This window comes from Acinonyx jubatus, chromosome E4 (genome assembly GCF_027475565.1).
Source record: "Acinonyx jubatus isolate Ajub_Pintada_27869175 chromosome E4, VMU_Ajub_asm_v1.0, whole genome shotgun sequence".
In the NCBI taxonomy this organism is placed as follows: Eukaryota; Metazoa; Chordata; class Mammalia; order Carnivora; family Felidae; genus Acinonyx; species Acinonyx jubatus.
In genome coordinates, this window is record NC_069395.1 from 43,957,772 (window position 1) to 43,977,065 (window position 19,294).

The 19,294-nt window shown below is 45.1% G+C and overlaps 2 protein-coding genes across 16 annotated transcripts in view; one reads left to right on the top strand and one right to left on the bottom strand.

The window, feature by feature from the left end:
- Positions 1 to 7,083, top strand: part of SMG7 (SMG7 nonsense mediated mRNA decay factor) — a 90,365-nt gene extending 83,282 nt beyond the window's left edge. For 10 of the 13 annotated variants that reach the window (XM_027074373.2, XM_027074376.2, XM_027074372.2 and 7 more), the window contains 5 exons: positions 1,952 to 2,032; positions 2,759 to 2,918; positions 3,594 to 3,764; positions 3,881 to 4,026; positions 4,657 to 7,083. In XM_027074373.2, the coding sequence (XP_026930174.1) occupies positions 1,952 to 2,032; positions 2,759 to 2,918; positions 3,594 to 3,764; positions 3,881 to 4,026; positions 4,657 to 4,770 (672 nt within the window). In that variant the 3' untranslated portion in view covers positions 4,771 to 7,083. Of the gene's footprint in view, positions 1 to 1,951; positions 2,033 to 2,758; positions 2,919 to 3,593; positions 3,765 to 3,880; positions 4,027 to 4,608 lie in introns of all 13 variants that reach the window. The other 3 variants (XM_053209484.1, XM_053209486.1, XM_053209487.1) reach the window with 1 other exon arrangement.
- Positions 7,084 to 7,932: 849 nt separating this feature from the next.
- Positions 7,933 to 19,294, bottom strand: part of NCF2 (neutrophil cytosolic factor 2) — a 33,341-nt gene continuing 21,979 nt past the window's right edge. Inside the window, exons 10-15 of one of the 3 annotated variants that reach the window (XM_027074380.2) lie at positions 18,974 to 19,049; positions 17,040 to 17,065; positions 16,496 to 16,647; positions 16,274 to 16,385; positions 11,614 to 11,791; positions 7,933 to 8,439 (exon numbers count right to left, since the gene is read on the bottom strand). In XM_027074380.2, the coding sequence (XP_026930181.1) occupies positions 8,327 to 8,439; positions 11,614 to 11,791; positions 16,274 to 16,385; positions 16,496 to 16,647; positions 17,040 to 17,065; positions 18,974 to 19,049 (657 nt within the window). In that variant the 3' untranslated portion in view covers positions 7,933 to 8,326. Of the gene's footprint in view, positions 8,440 to 11,613; positions 11,792 to 14,581; positions 15,761 to 16,273; positions 16,386 to 16,495; positions 16,648 to 17,039; positions 17,066 to 18,973; positions 19,050 to 19,294 lie in introns of those variants that run through there. The other 2 variants (XM_053209491.1, XM_053209490.1) reach the window with 2 other exon arrangements.

Sequence of the window (19,294 nt, forward strand, 5' to 3'; positions counted from 1 at the left end):
TAATTCTTGCTCTAACCCCAGCTTCTTTCCTGAGATTTTGTAGTCCTTGGAATAGATGGTTTCTTTTTTTCTGGAGCTTTGAGCTTTCTTTCTTTACAGAATTGTACAATTTATTTCTTCACTGCCAAAGCTAACCTTCAAACGGTAGTAGAATATGGCAAAACCTTTCTGACTCCATGGTTCTAAATCTCCGAGTCCTAGCTTTGTTGGAAGTGTTATTCAGGGCTGGTCATAGGATGTGATGCTGGCAAATTAACTTACTTTGCAGGTGGTACTTCCATCTAAACCCAGCAGTTTCAAGGATCGTTTAATCTTGCTTAGGAGCAGTGAGATTTTTCTTCATATAAATGTTCTAGATTTTTTAGTGACATTATTGAAGAGTATGTAGCTCTTTTCTGTTTGGTTAACAAAGAGCCCTGACTTCAATTCAGAGTGAGATTCATAAACAGAATGAGTAAAAATGAAGAGAATTCTATTTAGAAACGTTGGCGTGCCATAAATGAGTGAATACAGAGAGAAATAACTAGGATGACATAAAATAAAGCCTTATGTATTGATTAGTGGTATCTTTTTTGTTTTGTTTTTTTTGTTTTTTTTTTGTTTTTTTTTTGGATTAGTGGTATCTTTTTAAAACAATCCTCTAGCATTTCAAAGGATGGCCTTGTATATGCTCATTGATGTTTACGTAGCATTCTGCGAAGGTGGGGGAGCATGTAAAAAAATTGGGAAGAAGACGTATGCTAGAAAGTTTTTCCCTTTCTCTACTCCATCTTAGCAAAACAGAAAAATAATTCAGAGTTCTACTTTTTTGCTATTTCTTTCCCATAAACATGAGGCCAGAAAACGTTCATAAGGTTAAAATGCATTGACTTTAGGATTAGGAGAAATAAAAGCTTCACGTCCTCGTGATAGAAGCTGCCATCCCTGGCGCTTGAATTTCGTGAGCGGGCAAAGAGACCGCCACTCTTCCCCCAAGTGAGAGAAATAAGAGATCCCCTAGAAACTGAAGGAGAGCGCAGTGATGGCACCTAGGGGTTTGTGGGAAACCTAACTGCTAAGCTGTTGGCTCCGTGTGTTTGCCTTTCTTGCTGCTTCTCTGCTTGTGCGGCTTGAAGGCCAGGGGGTTGCCCCTCGGACAACTCATTAACGGCTCCCTGGTTCCCGCCATGCCCCCCCCCCCCCCACTCCATTCACAACGAAACTGGTGGTGGTGCAAGTGGACATGGAGGGTAATGTTTTAGGGTTGTTTTCCCCATGTTTACAAAACATATATACAATACTTTCTATATTTAACGTTGTTAATGATACAATGTGTGTGACAGTGCCTTGCATGTGGCAGACATTTAATAAATGCTTTGCTGACCTACCGTTCAAGGACAGTGAGCATCAGAGATTCAGCTTTTTTTTTCTCCTGGTAGTTTTCTTAGAGCCAGTACCTGTAAGCTCAACTTCAACTATTTTAACATATACCACAAATAGCTGTTTAGGAACCATGTTGACAAAACCAGTTGTCAAATAGATTTGAAAGCCTTTAAGTCATTAATGTGAGTGTTTTCAAAATTGGGGGAAAAAGACTGCCAGATCAGTTCAGTGTCTTGTTTTGAGAGTATTTTAAATGCACCTCTTAATAAGGGGATTTGGGAAAGTTCCTGCTAGTAACCACTCAGAACTGCCATTTTCCAGCGTCCCTGGTCCCTGCCAGGATCTCTGTGCTAGATTAGAGGTATTGATCCGGGAGGGTTCTGACTCACCTGTGGCAACTGGCATGTAGCTGGTGTCATGGTAGGAATATGTAATTCACATCTTCTGAGCCCGACACTGTACATGACAGGTAAGTACAAGTATGCTTAACTGGTGGTCCTCTACTCTGGTTGTGTAGGAACTTAAGATTGATACTAAGAAAATGGAGGCCATAGTGTAACTACTTTTTTTTCTTTCTGGCACTGTGAAGAAATCCTTGTTGGAGAAGCCCTCGGAGCTCATGTCACACTCATCCTCTTTCTTGTCCCTCACCGGATTCTCTCTCAATCAGGTGGGTCAACAGTGAAGAATCCTGCATTGTGCTTTTATTGTAGGCTGGAACTTCCTTTCCCGTTCTATTTCAGTACCCCTATTTTTCTCTTGCTTTCTCTCCCATATATTGCTGCCTTCCAGATTTTTTATCCTCTGTCTCTCTCTCTGATTTGGGTATATGAGATACTTGTTTGTTATAAATTTGAACCCTTTAACTTCTCATTAATATGGAAATCCTTAGGGCTCTGTTGTTGAGCCAAGTGAATTACTTGTACTTTTTAATCTGGGTTGTTTACATAGATAGACAAAATAAAGGGTGAGGGAAAATGAATTTAACAGGGAAACCAAAAGAAACAAAAGTCTTCAAAAGTTTGTCTTACTAAGAAAAGCTTAAAGTGGGGCACCTGGGTGGCTCAGTCAGTTAAGCATCTGACTCGATTGTGGCTCAGGTCATGATCTCATGGTACCTGAGTTTGAGTCCCACTTCAGGCTGCAGGCCGACAGCACGGAGCCTGCTTGGGGTTCTCCTTCCCTCTCTCTCTGCCCCTCCCCCACTTGTGTGTGTGCATGCACGCGCGCACACAGGTGCACATGCACACTTTCTCCCTCTCTCAAAATAAACAAGTAAACTTTTTAAAAAAAGAAAAGCTTAAAGTGTATCAGTCATTCATGAACATGAACATTGCCTTTGCTGAAATCTCTTTCCTTGCAGTGAGTTTATAATTTGGTTGTCATTGTCTTTCAGGAAAGATACCCAAATAACAGTATGTTCAATGAGGTATATGGGAAAAACCTGACAACCAGCTCCAAAACAGAACTTAATCCTTCGCTGGCCCCCCAGGAGACATCACTGTACTCCCTCTTTGAAGGGACCCCGTGGTCTCCATCACTTCCTGCCAGTTCAGGTATTGGCTAGTCTTTAAATTACAGACCTTGCATTTCGAATACCCTCAAACTGATGGTGAATCAGTATGATTTTACATTATACATATATTAGCTGTTCTGTTTTTTAAGTAATTTCTGAACGAAAATAGGAAAAAAGCCTGATGAGCCAGTTCATGAAATAAATGCCACTAAAAAAAGCTTTTTCTTACATCCATAACGAGCAGAGTTGTAAGGGAGAAAAATATGGGTTGTAGCTTAAGGTTTCCAGCTGTTTTTTAGTTTGGTTTGTAGATACTCATTCTTTGTAGGAAAAGTTGAACTTTTTAAAACAGAGGGGTTTTTTAATCCCAAGTTTATACTTGGAGTTTGATTTAATAGTAATTCTTAAGGTTAGGCAATTAGAGAATACCCGTAGATAATTTATCTGAAACAGACATGCCAAAATAGTGCATGCACAAAACTGTCTGCTTGGTTTTGCTTTTTTTGTTTTTCTAAAGCAAGGAGTATGCCTTAAGACGGATTAGTGCATCTGGCAGAGTCCCTTTGGGGGCCCTTATTTTCACCTTTGTCCCAAAGCCCTGTGGTTATTTTTAGTAGAATTTAAGTGATCAGATCTACAGAAAACTCGAGTTCTTGGTATGTTTGTGGACCATCTGTTTAATGTCTTATGTTGTTTTATTGTTGGTATTTACTAGATCATTCAACACCAGCCAGCCAGTCCCCCCATTCCTCTAACCCAAGCAGCCTGCCGAGCTCCCCTCCAACACATAACCATAATTCTGTTCCGTTCTCCAACTTTGGACCCATCGGGACTCCAGATAACAGGGATAGGAGAACTGCGGATCGGTGGAAAACTGATAAGCCAGGTGAGGTCCAGACTTGTTGCCTAGTGAAAGTGAAGTCACTTACTCTGCCCTTCTCTGGTGTTTGCTGTTTGGCAGTGATAGAACATCTTGAATTCTTATCTCTTTGCATCTCTCAGCCATGGGTGGGTTCGGCATTGATTATCTCTCAGCAACATCAGCCTCTGAGAGCAGTTGGCATCAGGCCAGCACTCCAAGTGGCACCTGGACAGGCCACGGCCCCTCCATGGAGGATTCCTCTGCTGTCCTCATGGAAAGCCTAAAGGTGAGTGAGTTTTAGGAAAACAAGAGCCACGAGAGCTGTTTCTGCTTTTGTTCACGGAAATAGCTAGGCTCGTTCCTAAGGCCCTTAGAACCGATTGATCTATAGCACATATCTAGCTAAGTCCTAGAAACATGATCTGCCTTAGAAGATTCTTGAATAGGAAGTTGTTTTTAATTTGTGAATTCTCTGCTGATAAAGCAGTTATCCTGGGGACAGGGGCGGGGACAGAAACAAAGGTTTTAGTTGCATTCTGAGGTCAAAATTGTGATTCATTTTGGAATGTTTGATTGAAGCCTTTTGTGAACAAGTAAAAGAAGGGTGTCTAATTTTGGAAATGTTTTGTTTGCCTAAAATCTTTATAGTAAATATTCTGTGGTCTCACGTGGCACTGAGTTTTAGTGAAAACTACTTTCACCTTTTCTGGTTTAAAATCATCTGGTTATAAAAATAACAGGAACTGACTGGTCTTAAAGACAGTCTTAGAACAACTTCTTCTAATGGCTGGATCTTTTTAGGGGGCGGGGATCTTGGGACTTATATGCCTTTATATTTGGCGAGGATTGAAAAACAAATCCCTTTCAGATATCCAGGCATTTGACCTCTGCTGACAAGCTCTGGGCTGTTTTTCAGTCTATCTGGTCCAGTTCCATGATGCATCCTGGACCTTCCGCTCTGGAGCAGCTGTTAATGCAGCAGAAACAGAAACAGCAGCGGGGACAAGGCGCCATGAACCCTCCACACTGAGGCCAGAGTGGCAACCCTGGGAACGAAGGCTCCATAAACCATGGCATGTTGGGTTTGCAGGACTGGCCCGTACAGTCCCCTGCAGGTGGCAGCCCTCTCTTCTGTCTCTTGCTGTCGAGAGGGTGTAAGCGTTCCACCAGCGCGCTGAGTGTGCACGAAATGTCCGCAGTGCAACAAAAAGAAAAAACCATCAGGAACTCTCTGTCCCCCCAGGGCCTTCCGGAGGGAGAGAGGAACTGCTGTTTGTCTTCACTCAGTTACCTGATGTCACCGCCTCTCACCTTCCCCGTCGTGCATGCCCCCAGCCACAAGGGAAGTGAAAGCTGAGAAGGGGAGGCAGGTGGGAGAAGCCGGCGGGAACTTCTCGGTCCTGTTTTCCTCTCTGGGGAATAAAATAGGAATCCATTAATGATTGCTTTGCTGACTGAGAATGTAGTTGAGATTATTCCTGAACATCTTTTATTATTGTTATTACTCTCGGTAGTATAATGTCACACTGAATTCTTCCATACACAACGTGCTTCTTCTAGTCAGTGTGTAGCAAGGAAAAGCCCCGCTCGCTGCTCCTGCGAGAGGTTGGTGGTGACAGGATGAGGGAAACGGACCTCTTCGGCCAGTGGCAGTGCTCCACGAGGGAGAGTCCAAGGCCTCAACTTTCACTCAGAAGGTTCTGGCGGCCCTCCTCTGGCCTGGAGACTCCGGCAGGAAATGCCCTTCACTCTGTAGGTGCTCGAGCCCCGATCGAGGATGCAGTACGGGTGGTGGTGCTGGGCTGGACTGGCAGATGACTGCTGGAAGATTTTAAATTAATGTTTTTGATTCCTGTACATTTTACCGTAGCGTAGCGAGCAGTCTCACGGAAGGCAGGCTGGTCCATTCGTGGCCTGACACATTTTAATAGGTAGAAGCTTTCAGTGTGGTTATTTTTTGTTCGATTGGTTTTTGTGACCCCATCCTGCTTACCACCCACCTCCTCCTGTCCCTACCTCCATCCCTTTTCTGCCCTGTGCTGTATGCTAGTAATTGTTTCTGTTCCTGATGTGTATGACATCTCGCCGAGAAGCAACAGCATGGGGTCCAGCAGTTGGGGCCCAAAAGACAGTCCAAGGAGGAAGGAAGCAGCGGCGTCTGCGTGCGTGCACCGCAGGCCAGGCCCCGGCCCAGCTGCGTCCCCCGACCTCCACTGTCAGAGTGAAATTCAAGGCAACATGGACACATGTGCACCATGCACAGAAGAAAACACAACGAAGTCCATTCTGGAAAAGGCGAAAGAAAGGAAAATAAACTTTTATTTGGTATTTATTAGAAGGAAAGAGGACTGAACATTTTCTTGTGTAGCCACAGAAGGACAGCATTTCTGTTAGTTCCTGGAAGAGTAATATTTTAAGGGGAAATTATGGAAACAATCTAAATGTCCAATTGCTGTGCTAGTGGTAGGGTCTGTTTCTGGGAGGTCTCTCCTGTGTGTGTGTGTGTGTGTGTGTGTGTGTGTGTGTGTGTGTGCGCGCGCGCGTGCGCGCGCACCCATCTGCCCATCTGCTCTCCTGGGGGGAAGGGGAGTGTGTGTGAGTGTATGGAGTCAGCGTGGGACTCACGAACTGGAAAACAGCTGCAGAGCAAAGCACATCCAGGAGCCCCGGGTGTCGCTAGAGTCTGGGCAGCCCCAGTGATGAAAGGGGTGAGGTGAATGCTCGTTGCTCTTCAGAGAGTGGTTGGAGCCCCGTAGGCTCACAGTATTGCTCCTTAAGTTTGACGTGGTGTTTGGGGATTTTTGTTTCTGTTTTTTGTTGTTTCTGGAAAGGTCTGAAAGGGTGAAGCCCCCCACCCAATGGCAATATGAAACCCTTTGTGCTTCTCCCCAGCTCCTTCCCTGGGTCCACCTCTCTCCCAGTCCCTCCTTGCCCACTACCTTGACCCACTCTGTGTGTTTGAGCTCTGCATTCAGGCAGCTGTAACATTCCAGTGTTCGAGCTGTCCCTGAGTCTCACACCCCAGACGAGCTAGCCAGGTTCACTCTCTCACTCCCAGTCCTGCCCGGGTCCCATCTGCAGCCCCGTTTCTGCATGAGAATTTGGTGTTTGGAATGTTTTCTGATTCTTGGGGCGGGGTTTCTCGCCTAATCATCCTCAACGTGGAGTAATGAGGAGGGAGAGGAGAATCTTCATCAGAAACTGGTTTTGTGTAGTAAACCTTCTCTTCTGTTTTTGTTTTTTTGTTTTGTTTTTTTGTTTTTTGTTTTGGTCTGTCTGTGCAAGACCTGCAGCTGCTGAAATCAGCTTTGCCTTTAATTAAACCATGTTCTCTCCAACCAGATCTGTGTGTACATGGTTTCTTTTCTAACCTAAAAATATCCTACTTAAAAAATAAGTATTTAAACTACGCACAAGTCACCTAGGGCAGAGCGGAGATGGCCAAAGATTGAATATGTTTCAGGGTTATTTTTGCTTTTAGTAGCATTCCAAACCAAAGTGCATTATTATGGAAAGGGGTGGGTAGAAAGAAACTGATGGTCACAGTTCTTTTCTCTGATAAAGATTGGCTTATGCAAAGAAGTTAACAACCCTCCATTTTTATCCCTATTTTTACTGTTAATAAAGCCACAGTAACACTGTTTACAAAGCCACACATGCTGTACAAAGAAGGAGAATTCTTGTGGAAAACTCCAGGTCTCCTGGAGAGAGAGGAGTTCTATGTATTTGTGGAATCATTCATCTAACTTAACCCTGAAAAATCAAGCCTTTTGGTTAAATGATAACCAAAATAAAACCATACATAGAATTTTATCCTATAAATTAGTACAGTACATACAAAATGTTAACTGACAGGATAGTCCTAACCAGCTGGCTTCCTGAATCTGGCTTCTTTATATCGCTTAAATGTTAGTGGCACATATTCAGTAGTGAACTCTTAATAAGTGTCCCTCTCTGAGAAGGCATGAAGGGACATAACTCTAGTATTGTAATTCTCTGTGGAATTGAAAATTGTATTCCTTGGGAAGCAGTGAGACTTGTAATAAAGAAAATGTGTAAAAAAAAAAAAAAAGAAAAAATGTGTACCATCTAAATTACCTGTAAACTTAGCTTGGGCTCTAGGAGTCTGTGACTACAGTGGTATAGGAATAGGGGTAGTTGTACGTAGGCCTTGGGCCTGCACTCTGAGTCTTGTGTTTGCAAGTTTTTTATTGAGGTATCACATACAGAAGTGCACCAACAGCAAGTGTACAATTCAGTGAACTTTTACAAAGTGAACACATCTGGGTAGTCAGCACTCCAAGCAAGAAACATTACGAACACCCTAGAAGACCCCCCCCCACACACACACACACCTCATACCCTTCCAGATATTTCTACCCACTCTACCCCAGCCCACCCCCCACCCCTGGGTTATCATCACGATAAGTTCTCACATCATTGTCTAATAGGTTAAATTTTCAGTGGGAAAAGTAGATTAGTTAACACTTCCAAACAGTAATGTCTCAGTTCAGTGTTCTACAGAGGCATGCTAAACTTTGCAAACTGTAGTTCCTTTTCTGCAACTTTGTAGGTTATAGAACATCCTAGACTCCTCTAGGAGAGCTTTCCATGTCCGTAGTTGCGTGTTCTTCAACAAAAGCTTTGGGGAAAATGCCAATCTTCCCTTTGCACTCCCCTTCCAGCCAGTCTTCATTCACTGATAAAAGGAAACATATACATCGATTTTTTTCTTTTTTAAAAAAAATTTTTTTTAACGTTTATTATTGAGAGAGAGAGAGACAGAGCATGAGCAGGGGAGGGGCAGAGACAGGGACAGAATCCGAAGCAGGCTTCAGGCTCTGAGCTGTCAGCACAGAGCTGGACGCGGGGCTCGAACTCACAGACCGGAAGATCATGACCTGAGCCAAAGTCGGTCCCTCAACCAACTGAGCCACCTAGTCACCCCCGTGTGCATCGATTTCTGAAACCAGTACAGGAAAATTACCTTCTCTGGATATGCTACCCAGATCAAGAAGTCTGTATTAGTGATTTAAGGGAGGCGTGAACATAGGACTTCACCATCTTATTGGTTTCTGCCTTAGATAGGATAATTGAGCAGTCAAATGCAGAAGAATCCATTAGATTTTTCAAAAAGTTGTCAGAAAAATTAGATGAAAAAAGTTGAACAATAATCTTGAGATGCAATTTTTCTTTAAACAAGGGAAGAGTTTTGTCCAATCCCTGTTGGGAATCTTTATGTCCCTGTCCATAGAAAGGGACGTCCCATAAATTAAATAGTTGACCTTTGAACAATAACAAGTTTGAACTATAAGAGTCCACTTATACACAGATATTTTGATAGATAAGTACACTGCTGTAAATGTATTTTCCTTATGATTTTCTTAACATTTTTTCTAGCTTTATTGTAAGAATACAGTCTATACTACATATATAAAATGTATGTTTACCAACTGTTTATGCTATCGTTAAGACTTCTGGTCAACAGCAGACTATTGGCAATTAACCTTTTGGAGAGTCAAAAGTTCTACTCAGATTTTTGATTGCGCCTGGGGGGGTGCGTGTTGGCACCTCTAACCCTGCGTTGTTCAAGGGTCAAATGTTTATTAATAATGAAAGTCCACTAGTGAATGATCAAAGAATTGAGTTAGAGCCAGTCATGAGTTTAGTCCATGTTTATAAAACATATGGATCTTAATGGCTCCAGTTTTGAGCCTTTAGTAAGTTACAGGCACTGTTCTAGATACACACGCGCACACACTCAGACTTCATAATAACTCCATTGTAGATATTATCCAGGAAAGGAGACCTGGAGAGATTAATAGCTTGTTCGGGGTTAATTCTGCCAATAAATACCAGGCATCTTAGGTTTGACCTACTCCAAAGCCCATCTACTAGAACATGAAACTAGTTCAGAAGTTCATCTTTGGATGTAAGACATCTAGATCAGATGCTGTGTGGATCCTGTCCCCAGAAACTCTAATTAATGTGGGGTGTGGCTGAGCATCAGTTTTTTTCTAAAGTTCCCCTCAGGTAATTCTAATTGCAAACCACTGCCTTGATCCTTTGCACTTAGCACGTGAGTGACTCAAGGACTAGAGTATTTGCTTGTCTTGGATCCTAGGAGGATACTAGAAATCTCAGGGGTGCCTGGCTGGCTCAGTCAGTAGAGCATACGACTCTTGATCTCGGGTTTGTGAGTTTGAGTCCCACGTTGAGTGTAGAGGTTACTTAAAATCTTAGGGTTAAAAAAAAAAAAAAAAAAAAGGCCAAATCTCAGGGCCCACCCAAAACCTGATCGAATCCATTTTAACAAGATTCCCAGGTGGTTCATATTAAAATTTGAGAAACGTTGTGAATGAAGCCATTTCATAACTGTTGAATATGATTGAACTCACCCTCAACCCCACTGTAAATCCACTGTTTATGCTGAATTGTTTCCTCTTTGAGTGGTCTGATAAAGTTTCAAACTGTTTTGTGGGTACGTAACTGAATTAAACCAGCTTTGATTTACAATGTCACAATAAGGAATATGCCACCTTCTTTTTTCTCAGCCTATCTACCCAGAAGGTTTTTCTGTGTGTTCTCTAGTTTTTATCTCCTCCTTACCCCATCCCCCACCAAACAACAACAAAAACTGGACAAAGTAGCTAGTTGGTTGATACTGACATTTAAAAAATGGTGCTGGAATGGGGGGGGGGGGTGCCTGGGTGGCTCAGTCAGTTAAGCGTCAGACTTCAGGTCAGATCATGATCTCATGGTTCGTGAGTTCGAACCCTGCTTCGGGCTCTCAGCTGTCAGCACAGAGCCACCTTCAGATCCTCTGTCCCCCCTCTCTCTACCCTTCCCTGGCTTGTTCTTTCTCGCTTTCTCAAATAAAATTTTAAAAAATTGTGCTGGGAGTTACTAAGCCCTATTCTCCCCTGTTGGAAGATCTGCACTGTCAGTGTCCCCTGTTTCTTTTATTACTCCTATTTTGAGCTAGTTGCCATACAATTGTATATTCACTACTCATTAACTTTAAAATCTCATTTCTTAAATCTTTTGGATTTTTCCGTTATAATTGGTAATAGTATTTGGTTTCACTACTCTGCATTGCTAATGCAGATTTCTGGTTTTTGAACAAAGCTTTTGATGGGACTCTTACACCTTTCAAGGTAGAGAAATAAGATTATGTCAAACCATGAGTTAGAAAAGGGCTTCTCATGGTCAGTAGACCAGCATCACACTGGAAGCTTCTTAGAAATTCAAAATTGTGGGCCCCAGCCCAGACCTGAATCAGAATCTCTAGTTGCTGGGCCAAGGAATTGTATTTAACAAACTTTCAAGGGTGTTTTGGCATACTGAAGTTTGTGAAGCACTAAGTTAGAACTCTCCACTCACACTGTTTCAGTTTGTAGTGTGTTTGATTGCTAACAGAATCAGGAAAATCACCAGACACAAAGCAATGCCAAATAGCTTCTTTTGAGGCAAGATTTACCCCCTTCTTTCCTCCTCCTCCTTCAAAAAATACATCAATTCAAAGAATTATGGTTTGCAGAAAAGTATCCTTAGGGCTTGCTGCAAAGGCAAAATGATCCGAGCCACCTTCCAATTTGTTAACTCTGGTAATGAGAATACATGTCTTCCAAAACATAGCCATCTTTAATAAGAAGAATGTTAGCTAAGTCTGCCATTTGTTGCTTCCCTGCCCGATGGAGCAACAGATAGAAAGGTGGAACATTCCATTTTGCTCCCTCCAGCTGAAAACTAGGAAGGATATTGGAAGCACTGGCTAAAGTTTGGTTTGAAAATGGTTAATACTTCCCTCTTCCCTTGAATTTATTTCTGCCAACACAGAAATTAGTTTCTGTCAACCAGGAGTACTACTTACCCATTGATATAACCTGGATTATGTCCCCTTCCTGAAACTCCAGGTCTTCTGGCTGGGTAGCCTCATAACTGAAGAGTGCTACCACTTGGCCTCCTTCCTTAAGCTGAGGTTCTGTTGTCTGGTTATTAGCTTCAGATTTTTCACTTTCCTTGGGTTCGTCAGGAAAGCCTTGGTCACCCTGAAATAATAAAAGGCCAGTGAACATTGACCATCGCTAAAGAAATCGGTGAAATGTCAGTGTAGCACCTGGGATATAAACTTATAAAGGCAAATTTGTGATCAGTCCCTAGCATAGACCTAACATGCATTTTATGAACATTGGATGGTCAGATAAATGAACCCAAAAGGTCTGCAGGAACCTATACAATCTTAAAATCTTCAGAAACCTTACAGTAATTCTGGAAAAGAGTAGGGTACTACTCTGCAGATGGAAAAACAGAGATTGAGTCACAAGTGACAGAACCAAAAGTCAGACCTGGGTGTCTGACTCTGAATCCAATACCCTCTCCCCAGCACCCACAACACTTTGTTAGAAATGTATATTTCTGGTCCTGTCGCAAACCTATCATTAAATCAGAAACTCCTGGAATTGTGGGGCCCAGCAATCTGCATTTAAACAAGCCCTCTAGGTAATTCTCACACTTGATAAAGTTTGAGAATCCCTGCAGAGCTTCTTCCCAAAACCATGAAAAAGGCTTTGCTTTCTGGTCTATGTAGCTACACATCCTAGTCACCATTGTGGTCATTTTTGAGCCACAAATGTTGAAAAGAAGAGGGGTGTAGTTTCTAAAGAAATGAATCAGAATCAAACAAATCCACATTAGAAACCCTGCTAGGGTAAATGCTGTGCCGACCCTTCGAAGATCTCACTTCCTAACGTTGCCTGTTCCAGCCTTGGCAGATCCCTTTTACAGAAAGGCAGTACAGTAAGGTAGAAATGGCCCTACGGAGTCCCAAGGCCTGGGTTTGTATCCTGGCTCCACTGCTTTCCCGCTGTGTGTCCCTGAGCAGGCAGTGTAACCTCTCTGAACTTCAGTTTCCTTACCTGAAATTGAGGCTAGAGGACTGAAGCAACAGGATGTAGAATAGAAATAGCTGGCAGTTACTAAACACTCTGGGAGAGGATTGGTGTGTGTGTGTGTGTGTGTGTGTGTGTTGGTTAATGGTAAGTGTTCCTGCACAGAGTAGATTTTTAAATGATAGTTCATTTTCCTGCTCTTCTAGTAAGTGAATGAGAACATCCTGACTTGCCACCAACAAGAGTAAGGGGCAGTGATGAAGAACATTCAGCAATGACCTCTGAAGCTGGACTGAGGGCCAGCAAGACTCTGTGCTGGGAATTTGGGGAGGGTTAGCCCCAGACAGCCACTAATGAGACTGGAGCTCTCTTCAAAGGACAAAAATCGACAATAATTAAAAAAAAAACCTTTGAAGTGGAGTAAGCCACATTTAGGGCACAGCTCCTAGGCAGAATCCTTTCAAGACGATACCGAAGGGATTAGTCCCAAGACGGACAATTGAAAACCTAGGATGACCTTTCAAACTTCCAAGGGAACCCCTTGCGCCAGCACTCGCCCACCCCTGCCCAGGGTCCCGGCTCCCGGCCTCTCAGCCAGAGGCACCAGCCAGGCTACTCCAGTGGCCCTACTTCCTGAAGGCAATTTTCTGAGCTCTTAGATACCACCAGCCTGGGGCTAGAGCTACAGGGCTTTCCTCCAGGCACACCTTCTTTGCCTCCTCCTCTCCTACTCATTTTTCTTTCTCAGCAAACATGCGTCTTTGATTTCAGTGAGAACCTACCAAAGAGACCCTTCCATGACTAAGCAGAAACCCCTGCCCAGCTGTGGGGATGAGGGTGTGGAGGAGGGACTCCCCTCACAGGGCCCCAAGGCCTGGGGGGTCTGGAATAGCTTGGCCAGTGTGGTCATTTCCATAGTCTCAAAATCCAATGGTAGGTGAAAAACAGTAGCTCTCCGAAGGGTTCACACATGACCTGTTGAATTTTGTACTGCCTACTGCTGTAACTGCAGATGCCGCCATCTAAAAATGCTAAAGCAGGAGCTCCTGGGTGGCTCAGGCAGTTAAGCTTCCAACTCTTGATTTTGGCTCAGGTCGTGATCTCACGGTTTAGTGGGTTCAAGCCCCACTTCGGGCTCTGCGCCCTGGCAGCGTGGAGCCTGCTTGGGGTTCTCTCTCCCTCACTCTCTGACCCGCCCCGCTTGTGCGCTCTCTGTCTCTATCAAAAAGTAAATAAACTTTAAAAAAAATGCTAAAGCAGGAAACAGGGGAGTCGGGGCTAGTGGGGGCGGTGGCCGGGGGGGAACTGAAGGTGTCAGAAGGACCATGGCTTTGGTCAGTGGAGACGGGAGTCTCCTTGACTATGTTAGGACTCCCCAGTGTCAGGGCTATGCATGGGGAGCTGAGTACTCAGAGGAAGTCCACTGGCCGGCCAGCCTCACAGAGCCCCCTGCTTTACTCGTATGCCCCAGAATCCTCCATCCCAAGCAGTCATTCATCCTACTTTCTCCCCTGCTCACAACCTCATCCTAGTGCAGCAGCGTGCAAGGCTTTCCGTCATGTGGCCCTGTTGCCTTGCCAACCTGTCTCCCAGCACTCGCCCTGTTGTGTCCAGTAACACCGAGCCCCCCCTTCACCCACTGCCGACTCTTAGGGTCTTCCCTCTGCCCTTCCATCTGTATAAGGTGCCCTAACTTCCTCCACCTTGCTAATTGCTATTTACCACTTTAAGGCTAAGCCTCCAGATGATTTCAGCATCATTTTCTCTAGGAAGACTACTGACTTGTCCCACCTTCCTTCAACATGTTTGGGTGAGAGTGCTTCCCGTGTGCTTATAAAACGGTACGCCATTCGTGCATTTCTGTCAGTTTACTTAACACATGCCCTGCATTTTCCCCCAAGAAGAGCCTATGTCTTACTAGTTTTCTTTTTAAGTCTATTTATTTTGAGAGAGAGAGAGAGAGAGAGAGAGAGAGAGAGAGAGAGAGAGTGTGAGTGTGTGTGTGTGTGTATGTGCATGAGCAAGCAGGGGAGGGGCAGAGAGAGGGAGAGAGAGAATCCCAAGCAGGCTCCATGCTGTCAGCACAGAGCCCGACCCAGGGCTGTAACTCACGAATCGTGAAATCACGACATGAGCAGAAATCAAGGAGTAAGATGCTTAACCGGCTGAGCCACCCAAGCATCCCATGCCTTAATAGTTTTTATACCTCCAGTGCCTAGGGAGAGCAGAAGTGTTCAGCAAATGTTTGTTGAAGAATAAATAGACAAATGCTGGAAACAATCCAAATATCCACGAAGAGGTGAATCAATAAACAAATTGTAGTATTCATACTATGGAATACCTTTTAGCAATACCATCAGCAATCAAAAGAAAGGGACTATTATGGGGCGTCTGGGTGGCTCAGTGGGTTAAGCATCTGATTTTGGCCCGGGTCATGATTTCATGGTTTGTGGGTTCGAATCCTGCATTGGATTGTCTGTTGTCAGCACTGAGGTTCGCTTTGGATCCTCTTTCCCCCATCTTCCTCTGCCTCTACCCTACCTGTGTGCATGCGCACACACTCACACACACACACTCTTTCTGTCAAAAACAAACATTTAAAAAATGGACTATTACAACAAAAAAGTATATATAAAAATGGAAGAGTATATATTGAAATGGGTGATAAAACAAAAATGTATACATACAGTATATATATTCGTAGGAATATATATGTACTGTACCATCCACTTACATGAAATGACATAAAAGACCAAAAAAAAAGTGTGTTGGTACATTGACAGGTATGTTGATGGATGCTTTTCAGGGGCCATGGTTGTGGGAAGGAATTAACATCAACAACAAGAAGAAATGGCAACTTTTCCCTCCCGGAGACAAAGGGATGGTCAAGAGTGTTAACTTGTAGCCACTACTTCTAGCCTCTAACTTTGCTCCTAACTCCAGCTAAGTCTTTTCTAGGCCCTGAGGTCTAGAAAGGTGTCCAAGAATGTAGGCAGGCCCTGGAGTCAAACCACCCACCGAGCCCTTGCTCCTCTACTGATGGGCGGTACTCTTGGTCAAGGTTACCTCTCTTTGCCTTGTCTCCTCCATTATAAGATGGGATGACGGTTCCTCCGAGAGTTTCGGGGACTGTAAGGATGGATACGCAGCGTGCACTTAGCACACCGTATGGCACATGGTTAGTTCCTAATAGAAGCTTCCTATTAGTAGGACGTTTATCCAAGTCCTCTCTTTGTGAACTAAATGCTCTCTATTACCTTCCAGCCTCAAGTGCTCTTCCCGTGGAAACTTGACGTGGAGAATGGCTAGGAGCTCAGCCTCAGTTAGGGTTTTATTCCCACCTTGCTTGAGAGTGATGGGCCTAAACGTTGGCTCATTTACAGGTGCTGGCAGAGAGGACTGAGAGGCTTCCTGGGCATTCTTGGGCCTGCTCTTCTCCCGTAGGGACTCCTCTCCTGGCTGCATCCGGGGCCCCTAGCCCCAGGTGAAAGGGAGGCAGAGGTGTTAGCCACCCTAACCTCAACACCAGGCACAGTGCCCGGCTCACCGAAGCGCTCGGTAAGTGTCGGCATGTGGACTGTCCTTGAGGAAGTGGCCCAGTACAGACATGACCTCAGGTGCCCTTGGGCTCGCCGCACTCACCACTGTGTTCTCACACCACACAGTCAGGCTGTAGTTTTTCACCTGGGCCCAGGCAGCCTTCATGTTCTCTTCCGAGAGGGGCACCAGCTCATTGCTGTCCCGAGGCCGGTAGCTGGGGAGACAGGAGTGAGAACCATGTCGGAGAACAGCAGTGCAAATTCTCTTCTCTCCTCCAGGCCCATGCCAGGCCCCCGGCTGCACCCTCTCTGCGGGTGGACCCACCTCAGCCGAGTGTGCTCCGGCAGGAGCTCCAGTTTCTTAGACACCATGTCCCGGACCTGGCTGTAGGGGAGCCCGGGCTGCGTCTCCATGACCACCGTGTACTTGAAGTGCACCTTGAGCGTGTAGGGCATGGGAATGCTGAGCTTTACTTCCTGAGGGGAGAGGAAGCAACGAGAACTCCTGAGCGTCCGAGGCCTGTCCTGAGTGTGCTCAGGGGGAGTACTCGGTGTGGTGGGGAGAGGCCAATAGCTCACCGGCTCGACAGCCGCGGGAGGACTTTCAGAGAGTCCCTAGACCCCTCCGGCCTGAATGGGAATTCCTCCGGGCCAGAAGATCTGGCCCATGGGCTGAAGGCCAGTAGGAAATGCGTCCACTGGGCGGGGAAGGTTGTCGAGGGGTGCCTAGCCCAAGGATGGCGTGTGGTGTTAGCTCACCCACCCTTCCTTTGGGACTCTTTCTATAATCCAGGGAGACAGGCTTATGGTGGATAGCTTAAGCTTTTTCTTTCTCTAGCATTTGAAATAGTGCAAGGAGAAACGGTTACCTTGGACTCTTCTTTTCCTTTTTGACCTAAATGGAGAAGGTAAGTAAAACAAAAGAAGATGGTGAATGAACACTCTGGGCCAGCCCCTGACTTACACAGAAGGGAACCCTCTTAGAACAGGACACCAGCTTCTTACCTTGAACTCCGGGGTGATGCTTCACCCTAATAAACGGTGGGGGAATCCCACTGCAGGGAAATGGGCAAGACGAAGCCCAAACACACAAATGAACCCAGTCCCTGCCTGCGGGGAGCATACAGGCAAGTGTTGGAGGACCCGCACGTCCCCAGCAATGCATGGGGTTAGCAGGGACCCAAAGTCCAGTTAAACCAGTGGGCTCTGGACTCATAGAAAGCAGGGAGTGCAAGATGAGCCAGGGGCCACGAGGAGGAACGTTAGAACCACTTATTTTTACCTTGTCCTTTATTTTTGTGTATGTTTCCTAAGGTGCATAATATATTAATGAAGCAATATGCACATAATTTATATAAGAGAAATCTGCATGAAGATATTCACTAGAAAGAGCACATGATCAAAACCACTGATCTCAAACCCAGCTAACCACTAGAATTCCTTGGAAGGTTTTTTTTTTTCTGGAAATACAGATTCTCAGGTCCAATTCTAGGCCTAAAAAATCAGAATCCAAGGCCTAGGAATCTATATTCATAAAATCTTTCTAGGTTAATATGTGATCCTTGGGGCGCCTGGGTGGCTCAGTTGGCTAAGCGTCCAACTTCGGCTTAGGTCATGATTTCATGGTTTGTGAGTTCGAGTCCCACGTGGGGCTCTGTGCTGACAGCTCAGAGCCAGGAGCTATTTTGGATTCTTGGTCTCCCTCACTCGCTGCCCCTCCCCCACTCACGCTCGCTCGCGTGCTCTCTCTCTCTCAAAAATAAACATTAAAAAAAACTTAATCTGTGATCCTTGTTGGGCCCCTAGACAGAAAAGATAAAAACAAAAAAACTGAGGGTGATCTGAGGGGTAATTAGAGAAATTTTAATACAAAATATACACTATAATATTATGTTAATGTTCAATGTCCTTGACATAATGATTGTGCTGCGCTTATGCAGAAGAGTAGAGCTAATGCTCCAGTGTAGGGTGAAATGCCATGAGTCTGTAACTTCCTTTCAAGCGTCTCGGCGGGGGGGGGGGGGGGGGGGGGGGAGCGAAGCAAGTACACGGTACAAAACGTTAACAATTGGTGAATTTAGGTGAAAGGTATTCTGGTGTTTATCGTGCTACACTTTTCAACTTTTGATCTGTAGCTTTGACGTTTTTCAAAATAAAGTTGGAAGTGTGGGGAGCACCTGAAGGGGTCCTGGTGATGTGGCGGGCATAACACCCATCCATCCAGGATCTGGACAAACCATCTATTCATGCATCTCTACCAAACCCTTCTCCAGAATGCTTAATGCTTAAACTCTATTAGTGACCAAAAGCTCCTTCCCCAGGCACCACTCTCTATAAATCCGGAGAAGGCCCTTTCGATCTGCCCTTAGCTCTTTGTCTATGCCTCAGGGCTCTGCAAAGCAGTTTCTTTTCCAGATAGACCTTGGACATTTGAAAAAAACCTCTCCATCCCCTTCCAAGGAAATGCGTGTAATAACTCCAACCTTCTCTCTTGGGACATGGTTTCAGTACCTAATGACTGAGGAGTCCGGTGACTATTTGAGTTGGACACTCCACTGCCCCCCAGAAACCAGCTACATTTGTCCAAGCCCCATGGGTGTTCTAGGACATCTGTTTGCTATGTTTTGGTTGGGTGGGTGGTGCAGGAGAGAGGGCCCCTGGGGCTATGTGTTCATAAGCTGAGTGGCATATTGGGAGGAGAAGAAACCAGAATCTCCCAGAAGCCTGGGAGAACAACTCTGTCAGGAAGTAGTCTGGAGCATTCCTGCACCCGGGCCAAGGATGTTGTTCCAAGGACACTAACCTGGTGGCAACTGGGGTCTTCCGGGAGCATCAGAACTGGGAGGAGCTGGGATATCAGAATCTGGGGAGGCTTCCTCCTGGAGGTGACAGAGAGGGTGAGAGCCTTCATTCAGACAAAGTTCTTAGTTAGGAGTGGGACAGGGGGAGGCCAAATGGAAAGGAGCCAGATGTAAATGGCTTCCTAAAAGTTGGAGGGGTGGTAACAGTCAGGGAGACTAAGGAAAGTGCTGGTTAAAGGGGAGGCGGGGTTGGCCTGGTGGAAAAGGTAGAAAGGAGAACCCTGACCCCCTCCTAAGAGACCCTCACTGCCCAAACACATTGG